This window comes from Saccharomyces paradoxus, chromosome VIII (genome assembly GCF_002079055.1).
Source record: "Saccharomyces paradoxus chromosome VIII, complete sequence".
NCBI lineage: Eukaryota > Fungi > Ascomycota > Saccharomycetes > Saccharomycetales > Saccharomycetaceae > Saccharomyces > Saccharomyces paradoxus.
The window spans coordinates 171,169-182,747 of record NC_047494.1 but is presented as its reverse complement, the minus strand read 5'-3'; the positions used below and the strand labels follow the sequence as shown (position 1 = coordinate 182,747).

The 11,579-nt window shown below is 41.3% G+C and overlaps 8 protein-coding genes across 8 annotated transcripts; 5 read left to right on the top strand and 3 right to left on the bottom strand.

Moving 5' to 3' along the window:
• Positions 1-539: 539 nt before the first annotated feature.
• SPAR_H00870 (HAD family hydrolase) lies at positions 540-1,280 on the top strand (the record flags this gene model as incomplete). Its single annotated transcript, XM_033910824.1, has 1 exon — positions 540-1,280. One exon carries the CDS (start codon positions 540-542, stop codon positions 1,278-1,280), a length of 741 nt encoding a protein of 246 aa, XP_033766715.1.
• Positions 1,281-1,762: 482 nt separating this feature from the next.
• Positions 1,763-2,503, top strand: DOG2 (2-deoxyglucose-6-phosphatase; the record flags this gene model as incomplete). The annotated part of the gene is made up of 1 exon (XM_033910823.1): positions 1,763-2,503. One exon carries the CDS (start codon positions 1,763-1,765, stop codon positions 2,501-2,503), a length of 741 nt encoding a protein of 246 aa, XP_033766714.1.
• Positions 2,504-2,683: 180 nt separating this feature from the next.
• NCP1 (NADPH--hemoprotein reductase) lies at positions 2,684-4,759 on the bottom strand (the record flags this gene model as incomplete). The annotated part of the gene is made up of 1 exon (XM_033910822.1): positions 2,684-4,759. The coding sequence occupies one exon, from the start codon at positions 4,757-4,759 to the stop codon at positions 2,684-2,686; it is 2,076 nt and encodes a 691-aa protein (XP_033766713.1).
• A 679-nt stretch (positions 4,760-5,438) lies between these two features.
• SRB2 (Srb2p) lies at positions 5,439-6,170 on the top strand (the record flags this gene model as incomplete). The annotated part of the gene is made up of 2 exons (XM_033910821.1): positions 5,439-5,452; positions 5,552-6,170. 2 exons carry the CDS (start codon positions 5,439-5,441, stop codon positions 6,168-6,170), a joined length of 633 nt encoding a protein of 210 aa, XP_033766712.1.
• Positions 6,171-6,260: 90 nt separating this feature from the next.
• Positions 6,261-7,370, bottom strand: BCD1 (Bcd1p; the record flags this gene model as incomplete). The annotated part of the gene is made up of 1 exon (XM_033910820.1): positions 6,261-7,370. One exon carries the CDS (start codon positions 7,368-7,370, stop codon positions 6,261-6,263), a length of 1,110 nt encoding a protein of 369 aa, XP_033766711.1.
• A 238-nt stretch (positions 7,371-7,608) lies between these two features.
• On the top strand, positions 7,609-8,118 carry VMA10 (H(+)-transporting V1 sector ATPase subunit G; the record flags this gene model as incomplete). Its single annotated transcript, XM_033910819.1, has 2 exons — positions 7,609-7,611; positions 7,777-8,118. The coding sequence occupies 2 exons, from the start codon at positions 7,609-7,611 to the stop codon at positions 8,116-8,118; spliced, it is 345 nt and encodes a 114-aa protein (XP_033766710.1).
• Positions 8,119-8,474: 356 nt separating this feature from the next.
• Positions 8,475-10,409, top strand: MSC7 (meiotic recombination directing protein; the record flags this gene model as incomplete). The annotated part of the gene is made up of 1 exon (XM_033910818.1): positions 8,475-10,409. The coding sequence occupies one exon, from the start codon at positions 8,475-8,477 to the stop codon at positions 10,407-10,409; it is 1,935 nt and encodes a 644-aa protein (XP_033766709.1).
• Positions 10,410-10,524: 115 nt separating this feature from the next.
• On the bottom strand, positions 10,525-11,217 carry RRF1 (Rrf1p; the record flags this gene model as incomplete). Its single annotated transcript, XM_033910817.1, has 1 exon — positions 10,525-11,217. One exon carries the CDS (start codon positions 11,215-11,217, stop codon positions 10,525-10,527), a length of 693 nt encoding a protein of 230 aa, XP_033766708.1.
• Positions 11,218-11,579: the final 362 nt, after the last annotated feature.

The following is an 11,579-nucleotide window of genomic DNA, read 5'->3' as shown; positions in this document are numbered from 1 at the left end:
CGAAAGGAACAAAAAGTTAGTGACTAAACCAAGGGTCCTGGGGTTCTTACTAATATCAATTAAGGGGATCAGTTACAACATTTATAGAAAAGTAAATCAGACCACAGATCCGTTGATCAAACTTATCAGAAATCATGTTTATCTATTTGTCTTGGTCGGGGTCTCTTGTTCTTCTTCCATCGTCATCTTATCGGTGAAGAAATAACCATTGGGCACCGCTAAGCACGCTTTCTTCTGCATATCCTTTGCATTATTGTAGTAGTTCTGGCTTCTTGTAATTTTCAATCACGGTTATGTTCCGTGATAAAGACACGTCAGAGTATTCCTACTTTCCGAGGTTGAGTCCGGAATTTTAAGCGAGCTCATTTAGTCACGGAAGAGAGGCTTGCACCTTCGATATTATAAGCTCTGCTGCCGTGGTACCATCCAACTATATAAATAGAACGGACAGCATCAAGAATTAAAATGAGTTCGTCGGAAGTAACGCTATAATAGGTTCAGTCGGTTTTGTTGTCCATAAGTAAGAAGTTCAAATTATAATGGCACTATTTTCAGCAGATATATGCCTTTTCGACCTTGATGGTACTATAGTGAGTACAACAGTGGCTGCAGAGAAAGCCTGGAAAAAGTTGTGTCGCGAATATGGAGTTAATCCGTCTGAGTTATTCAAACATTCTCATGGTGCAAGAACGCAAGAGGTGTTGAAGAGATTTTTCCCAAAACTAGATGATACAGACAACAAAGGTGTTCTTGCCCTAGAAAAGGATATTGCTCATAGTTACTTGGATACTGTGAGCCTTATTCCTGGTGCAGAAAATCTGTTATTATCCTTAGATATAGACACCGACAGTGGAAAGAAGTTGCCTCAAAGGAACTGGGCCATTGTTACCTCTGGTTCTCCTTATTTGGCATTTTCATGGTTCGAGACAATACTGAAAAAAGTTGGGAAGCCTAAAGTTTTCATTACCGGATTCGATGTGAAGAATGGTAAGCCGGATCCTGAAGGTTATGCAAGAGCTCGTGATTTATTGCGTCAAGATTTGCAACTAGCTCATAAACAGGATTTGAAATACGTGGTCTTCGAAGATGCGCCCGTGGGCATAAAGGCCGGTAAATCAATGGGCGCCATTACCGTGGGTATAACATCTTCCTATGATAAGAGTGTTTTATTTGACGCTGGTGCGGACTATGTGGTTTGTGACTTGACACAGGTTTCCGTGATCAAGAACAATGCAAATGGTATTGTCATTCAAGTAGACAACCCTTTGACAAGGGACTGAATAAAAAAGAACGTGACGGAAACACGAATATATAGATAAAACGTATGTAGAAGCAAAAGTTGCTTATGGTTTTTTATTTACTGAGTAGGCAAGATTTTTTAGGATTTCCTTCGAAGATGGCTGTATCTTAATCTTCTTTAATGCAGGACTCTTACGTCAACTGCATTTCCTTTAAATCCATTGTTTTCAGTCTTGTCTTATTCTTTTTGACCACTTTTGCTTCCGGCGATAAAAACAACGCAATGGCCTTTTTACCTCATAGAGAATAGTTCCGTGGACTGACTGTATTCCGTCATTATTTTTAATTGTGGGGAAGGGGTCGAATTCTCGAGGATTTTTCAAAAACTTAAAATGCGCTGGCAACATCTTCTTTTAATGAGAACAAGTGTTGAAAAGAAGGCTAAAAGTATTGCTATTCAATCTAGTGGTAGCACACATATTATCGATAAGTTTACTGTTATATAAATAAAAATACACCAAAAATGCCACAATTTTCAGTAGATCTCTGCCTTTTTGACCTAGATGGGACCATTGTTAGCACAACAACCGCAGCTGAAAGTGCCTGGAAAAAACTATGTCGTCAACATGGGGTCGATCCGGTTGAGTTATTCAAGCATTCCCATGGTGCAAGATCACAAGAAATGATGAAGAAATTTTTCCCAAAATTGGACAATACCGATAACAAAGGTGTTCTTGCTTTAGAAAAGGATATGGCTGATAATTACTTGGATACTGTGAGCCTTATTCCTGGTGCAGAAAATCTGTTATTATCCTTAGATATAGACACCGACAGTGGAAAGAAGTTGCCTCAAAGGAAATGGGCCATTGTTACCTCTGGTTCTCCTTATTTGGCATTTTCATGGTTCGAGACAATACTGAAAAAAGTTGGGAAGCCGAAAGTTTTCATTACCGGATTCGATGTGAAGAATGGTAAGCCGGATCCTGAAGGTTATGCAAGAGCTCGTGATTTATTGCGTCAAGATTTGCAACTAGCTCATAAACAGGATTTGAAATACGTGGTCTTCGAAGATGCGCCCGTGGGCATAAAGGCCGGTAAGTCAATGGGCGCCATTACCGTGGGTATAACATCTTCCTATGATAAGAGTGTTTTATTTGACGCTGGTGCGGACTATGTGGTTTGTGACTTGACACAGGTTTCCGTGATCAAGAACAATGCAAATGGTATTGTCATTCAAGTAGACAACCCTTTGACAAGGGACTGAATAAAAAAGAACGTGGCAGAAACACGAATATATAGATAAAACGTATGTATAAGCAAAAGTTGCGTATGGTTTTTAATAGTGAGTATGTAATTTTTTTTTTTTTTGGTTATCTAACTTATTTTTCTTTGATACAGATCGTGTGGTTGAACAACCGTGCCAAAGATTTGATCAGTGGGCTGACTACCAAACATCTTCTTGATATCTGCCTGAAGTCTTGAGCATCTTGATTAGCTCTGTTGCATCGTCAGTGGAAATGGATTTACCACGGGATAAGATGCCAACCAATGCAGTTGACACACCCTTGGCCATACCCTTTGCATCACCACAGACGTAGATGAATGCACCGTCGTTAATCATTTCAAACACCTGGTCTTCGCAATCCTTTAATTTGTCTTGAACATAAACTTTTTTGGTGTTGGGTAACCTGGAATGAGCCACGACCATTTCGAATGAGCCGTCCAATTTCTTAGCGTATTCGGGCCATTCGTCCTGGTACAGGAAATCATCAGTGTTACGAGATCCATAAAACAACAGATGTTTACCTAGTGAAACGTTATTACCGCCCTTCTTTTGTGATTCGAGGAATGCAACACGCTCTCTGATAAACCCACGGAATGGGGCTACACCGGTACCTGGGCCAATCATGATAACTGGAGTGGAAGGGTTGGAAGGCAATCTGAAATTGGAACGACGAACGTGAACGGGCAATTTGTAATTGGCGAGTAGATTACGTGGACCGTTTAAATCATAGTGAACAGGTAGATTGGTTTCGGCAATGTTAACGTTGTTTTGAGCCAATTGAATGTTTCTCAATAAGTTAGTGGTAACACCAACAACCGGAGGAGCATCGGGCAATTCTGGGTTAGGAAAGTTTTCCACAATGGAGGTAACATGAACAGTTTGTTTTTCAGTTAGAGAAGAGGAAGAGATAGAGTAGTAACGAGGAGTCATTTGGGGAACGGATTCGACCAAGAATTGCACGGGGACAGTGTCCCATTTGACGCCATCAGACAAATAATGCAAAGCGTCTGCAATGTTGAAATACTTGGAGGTTATCTCGACGGCGAATTGGTCCTTGTCCTTGGATAGCAACGTCAATTTATCCTTGACGTCAGCGTTGGGGGCGAACTGAATCAAAGACGAAAACAGTTGTCTCGACACAGGTCCTGTAATTTCCAGATAGTGTTTAATAGCGGCACCGATAGTAGTTGGTGTTGGGAAGGGCACTTTAACGGTGGGGTCCAATGGCTTCAAGTCAAAAATGGTTTCAGGGTCCAAGTTGAATATGGATAAGAACTGTTCGACTTTCTCCAATGGGTTGGAGGGCCAAACAGCAAGATGATCACCAGTGGAGTATTTAATGTTAGAGCCAGACAAGTCAAATTCAGAGTGGATGCAGTTACGATCATTCGAAGAGAACAGTTCGCGAGATTTAACGATGGGAGCAATGAAAGGCTGAGACAAATCGAAGGGACCCAATTGAATGCCGTCCGCATTGCGGTTCAATTCATGCGAGGGCAAATAGTGTACAGAGGGTTCACCAAGCGACACGGAGTCGGTGATTGTTTCCAACACAGAGTATTGGAATTGAGACGTAAACTTGGCCTCTTGTTCATCTAAATGCAGCTCGTCTTTCAAAACCTCCAGGATGGAGTCCTTCCAGGCCATGTAGTCTTCATCCGTGGTTCCTGCACCATCATCGGCTTCACCGAGCTTACCTAGTCTGGTAGCGCCTGCGGCGGAGAGATTCTTCTCGGCCTTCTTGGCGGCACCATTAAAGAATTCGTAAGTAGAGTTTCCCAGACCAAACATGTTATACCTCAGGTTCGATAGTGCACCCGCTTCGGCATTACAAATAAAGTCTTCAAAGTTGACCGCCCCGTCGGGGAAGTCACCTTCACCATATGTAGAGATAAAGATTGAGACAATGACGGGCACGTCATTTAGCGACTCAAAGTCATAGTTTTCAACATCTGCGCACATAACGTTTAGGTTGAACTTGGCCACCAGCTCCTTGGAAAACTTCTTAGCGTAATCCTCGGCAGTCCCAGTCTGCGACGCATACAATACCAGGTAGTTTTTGTTGTTCTCAGTCACTACCTGAGCAATGTCTCTGTTTCCCGAGCTAACGGCTGTGATATCGCCGTCATCGGACATCAGCAGTTCCTTGATGGAGTTTCTCTTTACGTACAGTAGCACGGCAAGCACTAGCCCCGCCAGGACAGTAAAGTCGGTGTTGTCTATTCCAAACGGCATGATATTTGCAGCAGTAGATCACTTGAAAAGTGCGGTCGTTGTCTAGCGTAGCGGTGATCACTACCGAAGCACAAAGTTACGCTACACTCTTCACCATATTATACTATATATATAACCTCGCGCTGAGCTTTGCAGGTGCGTTTGTCCTCGAAGAACGAAAAGCAGCCCGAAAAAAAATGCAAAACGATAAAAACTGGCTGGAGAACAATAGCGGGTTGACCGCTAAACGAGCACACACGTGATGCTTCGTGAACTATGATCGTGGCAGTATGATGCTACTATGTAGTGATGGCTGCATGTTACCAGCGGTGACGTTCGGTAGAGTCTACTCTCCCTTGTCATCCCAGATGTGCCATCTTTTTGAGTTTTGCATGCGTTATCTGTACTGGGAGCAAGGGTTTGGCTCGTACGTATAGAGGCTGAGGACGAGCAATCTGCGTTTGCAGGCGTAGATATGGATACATAGGTACATAGATAGGTAGTGCGCATGAGCAAGTGCGATTTAGCGAAGGAAGGGGCGAGTGGATTGGCCCTGTCCCCGCGTGATTTTATCGTTGTGTATGTTCTTGTGTTTTCTTATGCTTTTGTATGGCAGTACGCGGTGTGATGCCTAAAGTGAAATTTTACTGAAAGAGCAAATCTTGTATCTCGCCGCTCAAAAGCACAGTAGCAATCCATCATGGGAAAATCAGCGTATGTAAAGGTGGGACCTCCTTCTTCAGCCAGGCCCTAAATCTCTTCAATTGAATCATCCGTTGCTAACATATCGGTTTTTTTTTTTTATGTATATAGCGTTATATTTGTGGAAAAAGCCACTCCCGCTACACTAACGGAACTAAAGGATGCTCTGTCGAACAGTATCCTGTCCGTGCGAGACCCTTGGTCTATAGACTTCCGGACGTACCGGTGCTCTATCAAGAATCTGCCCGCCGACGTTTCCAAGCTCATGTGCTCGATAACGTTTCACCATCATGGCCGGCAGACCGTGGTGATCAAGGACAACTCCGCCATGGTGACCACTGCAGCAGCAGCGGATATTCCTCCGGCGCTGGTGTTCAATGGCTCGTCTACGGGTGTTCCTGAGTCCATTGACACCATCTTGTCGTCCAAGCTGTCAAACATCTGGATGCAGAGGCAGCTTATCAAGGGCGATGCCGGCGAAACGTTGATCTTGGACGGGCTCACCGTGCGACTCGTTAACCTCTTCTCCTCCACCGGGTTCAAGGGTCTGCTGATAGAACTGCAGGCAGACAAAGCGGGCAAGTTTGAGGCCAAGATCGCAGGCATTGAAGCGCATCTAGTTGAAATCCGGGCCAAAGATTACAAAACTTCATCCGACTCATTGGGGCCGGACTCACACAATGAAATCTGTGATTTGGCATACCAGTACGTTCGCGCCCTAGAACTGTAATTCCGATGAATATTTTCTTTTTATTCTGTATATTGTGATCTATACGTATGGATAATTTAAATAGTAATCTTTAATCTTACGTATCTTGGTTCATGCGGTGAGGAAATCCATGGATAAGCCCGGATTGTAGTCGTCATCACTGTCGCTGTCACTGTCACTATTATTACTGGCGTTTGGTGCTTCCTTCTTCACAGGCTCCTCTGTTGGTTGGGAGTCCTCTTCAGCGTCTTCCTCCTCCCTTACATCGTCGATGAACTTGTTCAGTGTGTTTGTATGCTCCACTTGGCGTGGTTCTTGATGCAGCACCTTGTAGCCCTCTGGTAGGTCGGCCTCCGTCATGGCAATGAATATCGTGGGGAACTCGATCACTGTAGTGTTTTTCAACAATTCTCCAATGCATTTCTCATGAATCGTCAATTCCACCAGTTTTTTGGAATCCATTATATGCGTGGTATTGTAAGGAAACGATTTCGTGTAGAATTTGAGTCCACTCTTCTGCAGGATCTGCGTTCTTTCTTCTTTGGTCTCTGAACCATCTTCGCCCTCTTCGCAAGAGTTTGTTCCAGCCAAGTGATAGAATTCACAGCATTTTTGGAAAACGTTCTTGCCCATCCCTTGCACCAAAAAGTCTGTCTCTTTGATCCGGTGACTGACATGTTTGAAAACCTCCTTCTTCTCGCCCTGTTCTTGCATAGGACACAGAATCCACTCCACGCTCCATACAAACAGGTCCATTGTCTTGTCCCATTTGCTTCTGTTTTGCGACGATCGCTGCATCCCCTTAGGCAGCATCAAACAGTTCACCCCCCTTCTGATTATCCTCTGACACTCCGTGCTATCACAATCGCCCTCACCCATATCGTATCTTCTCCTTTTCAAATTGGCGTTATGGCCCGCAGGCCCTAGAACTCGCTTGTTCTTCATTCTAGCATCCATCTTCTGCACATTCACCATTCGCTTCAACTGTGTCAAATAGTTGTAGTCTCTCTGCACATACGTATTTCGTTCGTGTTCCTCATCGTCCGCCTGTTTCAATGCCTCACTCGATATATACTCCTTCGGATCATGTGTTTGACCTGAACAATTGTCCCTCGTCTTATGCTTCTTTGAGCATTCCAGGGAGCAGGTTTGCACCAGACATCTTGGACACTTGTACTTGAACTCTTTTATTCCGCATACATCACACAATACCGTCGTCATGCTTGCAAATTGCTACACGCCCCCCGTTAACTGGGTTCCCATCTCATCTCATCTGATAGAATATGAAATCGATATATACTATTATTGTCATGAATTTTTTTTCAGGTGGTTACCCTGCCGTGGATATCAAAAATTTCATCTCTAAAAGGGAGCGTGATAGATAAAGCAATCATACCTTAAACAATACAGTTTTTTTTTTCCTGCAACCTTCAAAGAGTGTACAGATATACAAAGCAGAATGGTATGTGCTATTACATTACATGTCAAAACTTCTGTTTCTGAACAAAAGTTCTTACTAACATGAAAACCTTTTTTTTTAAAACTGTGCTCTCTTGTTGGACTGGTACCTCGTGACAAAGGTATTGGTTTTTCATTGTTGCTCATAGTGGTATAATATTCTCTTTAGTCGCAAAAAAACGGAATTGCCACCCTACTACAAGCTGAAAAAGAGGCCCACGAAATAGTATCAAAGGCCAGAAAGTACAGACAAGATAAGTTGAAGCAAGCCAAGACTGATGCAGCCAAGGAAATCGACTCATACAAAATTCAAAAAGATAAGGAATTGAAGGAGTTCGAACAAAAAAATGCCGGTGGTGTTGGTGAATTAGAAAAGAAAGCTGAAGCTGGTGTGCAAGGTGAATTAGCTGAGATTAAGAAAATTGCAGAAAAGAAAAAAAATGACGTCGTCAAGATTTTGATCGAGACTGTCATCAAGCCTTCTTCTGAAGTCCATATCAATGCCTTGTAATATTGCATTACATTCTAGTTTTCTAATCATATATCTTTTTATAATATAATACCAATAGAATAAAAATGTATAAACTGACATTGCATCCGGTCTTTACGACTCTCGCTTTATTCATTCAGCCTTTTTTTTTTTTTTTTTTTTTTCTCTTTCTGCTAAACGAGTAGTATAATCAAAATGTGTTATTGTATATCGGTTGTAAAGGAGAAAATATGGTCTCTCTATTCTTATTTTATTAACGAAAGATATTAAACGCCGATGGGGACTCCTATATAACTATAATAGTATTTGCAGAATAATAGAATTTTTTCACCGTCCACGTTCAGTTTTCCCTCTGTTTTATCGAACGATTATTCATCATGTCCAAGGTCTATCTGAATTCAGACATGATTAACCATTTGAACTCCACAGTTCAGGCTTATTTTAACTTATGGTTGAAGAAGCAAAACGCAATAATTCGTTCTCAACCGCAAATTATTCAAGATAATCAAAAACTCATAGGCATTACAACCCTAGTTGCCTCAATTTTCACTCTATATGTCTTGGTTAAGATAATCTCGACCCCAACAAAATGCTCGTCATCCTATAAGCCAGTCAGCTTCTCTCTCTCAGCACCAGAGGCCGCTCAAAATAACTGGAAGGGGAAAAGATCTGTCTCCACTAACATATGGAATCCTGAAGAACCAAACTCTATTCAATGTCATTGTCCCGCCACAGGTCAATATCTAGGTTCATTTCCATCAAAGACGGAAGCTGACATAGATGAAATGGTCTCTAAGGCAGGCAAAGCTCAATCTACCTGGGGCAATTCTGATTTCTCAAGAAGATTGAGAGTTCTGGCCTCTTTGCACGATTACATCCTAAATAATCAAGATCTTATCGCAAGAGTAGCGTGCAGAGATTCAGGAAAGACGATGCTAGATGCGTCAATGGGTGAAATCTTAGTTACTTTGGAAAAAATTCAATGGACTATAAAACACGGTCAAAGAGCATTGCTACCTTCGAGACGTCCGGGCCCAACTAACTTTTTCATGAAGTGGTATAAGGGTGCAGAAATCCGTTATGAGCCACTGGGTGTAATCAGCTCAATCGTTTCCTGGAACTATCCATTCCATAACCTATTAGGTCCGATTATCGCAGCATTGTTCACAGGGAATGCCATTGTAGTAAAATGTTCGGAACAAGTTGTCTGGTCTTCGGAGTTTTTTGTCGAGCTGATCCGCAAATGTTTGGATGCTTGTGACGAAGATCCGGATTTGGTTCAATTATGCTATTGTTTACCTCCAACGGAAAAGGACGATTCCGCGAACTATTTCACCTCTCATCCTGGTTTCAAACATATCACTTTTATAGGTAGTCAACCCGTGGCGCACTATATCCTAAAATGTGCTGCCAAATCGTTAACTCCCGTAGTTGTAGAGCTTGGTGGTAAGGACGCCTTTATTGTCCTGGATTCAGCTAAGAATTTAGAAGCTTTATCCTCCATCATCATGAGGGGTACTTTCCAGTCATCTGGTCAGAATTGTATTGGTATTGAGAGGGTTATTGTCAGTAAAGAAAATTATGATGATTTAGTCAAAATCTTGAATGACCGTATGACAGCAAATCCACTACGCCAAGGGTCCGATATTGACCATTTGGAAAATGTTGATATGGGAGCAATGATATCTGACAACAGATTCGATGAGTTAGAAGCTTTGGTTAAAGATGCCGTTGCAAAGGGAGCTCGCTTACTTCATGGTGGTTCTCGCTTCAAACATCCAAAATATCCACAAGGTCATTATTTCCAACCAACTCTTTTAGTAGATGTCACTCCGGAAATGAAAATTGCACAAAACGAAGTGTTTGGTCCAATTTTAGTTATGATGAAAGCTAGGAATACTGACCATTGTGTTCAACTAGCCAACTCTGCACCATTTGGTCTAGGTGGCTCTGTGTTTGGTTCGGATATCAAAGAATGCAATTATGTCGCAAATAAGCTACAGACTGGTAATGTAGCAATTAACGACTTTGCTACATTTTATGTTTGCCAACTACCATTTGGTGGTATTAATGGATCAGGTTACGGTAAATTTGGTGGTGAAGAAGGTCTTTTGGGTCTGTGCAACGCCAAAAGTGTCTGCTTTGACACTTTGCCATTTGTCTCTACTCAAATTCCAAAACCATTGGACTACCCTATTCGTAACAATGCTAGGGCTTGGAATTTTGTGAAGAGCTTCATCGTAGGTGCTTATACAAATTCCACCTGGCAAAGAATAAAGTCACTGTTCTCTTTAGCTAAAGAGGCCAGCTAATCCGTTTTAGAAGAAACAACGTACATACTATTATTGTGGTATTTATTATTATATAAGATGAACTTTTTATATACAAGATTTATGATTTTTGATTCTATATGCTTTATGAAATTCTTCATTTTACAACACTTTTCTCCACTTGCTGGAATTGGTCATGTAGCTTGTTCACGTAATCTTTATGTAGTTTTTCCAAATCCCGCTCAGCTTTTCTAACGGCATCATCCTTTTTAAAGCTTTTGAATTCCTTTAAAATACCACCCCTGATAGTTCCTAATGAGTCTTTTAATGACGATTGCTTATATTCTTCAAAAACTCTCTTTAAATCTTTAGCTACTTTTAACCGGGATTCTGTAGTTGGTGGTGGTAGTGAAACTTTCAATTGCAAATCGTTATTTGGGACTCTTTCAGGAGTTAAATTTAGGTTCGCAGCAAGTACCCCACTGACTACAGTTTTCACATCTTTGGGATCGAAGACTGTTATTAAAAGTGCATTTTTACCTTTCAAGGATGTGGTAGCAATATCTGTGAATTTTCTGTTATTTTTGAATACTAAACTATTGAATACCTTGGGATTAAAATTTCCCTGTTTTATTTCATTTAGTTTCTGTTTCTGTGTTTCTAAAGTTCTTTTAAATTGTGCTTCTGCTTTTTTCAGCAGTTCATTTACGTCAACTTCATCTTCTTCGACTTTTTCAGCAGGGGTAGAACTTTTTTTCTTCAAAGTCGTAAAAGATTGACTAAATGAACGATTGAAGAGACGAGGAATGACAACTGGTCTACAACTTAATCTAACTGTTGTCAAAATCATTACTTGTTGCTGTTAATTTTCTCCTCTAGGGATTGCTCCTCCAAAGTAGTCATAGCCATATTTAAGTTTGCAAATGGGCGTATCTAACAAATTGATGTTCAGCGCTCCCGGACGGGCTCTTATGCTAAAAACAGAATATGGGGCGAATAAAATAACAAGGTGAATAAGTAAATTATGACAGACTGCAGAAGAGAGTTTTAGACCGCTTATTCAACGAATATTTTTAAACTATTTACTCAGATAAATGAATATTGTAAATAAACTAAAAAAACCTAATGACATAATCAAACCCTTCTTTTGATAATTTAACATTTACATGAGTTGATGGATTAAATGACTACATTCGCCTTCACAGAGCCCTT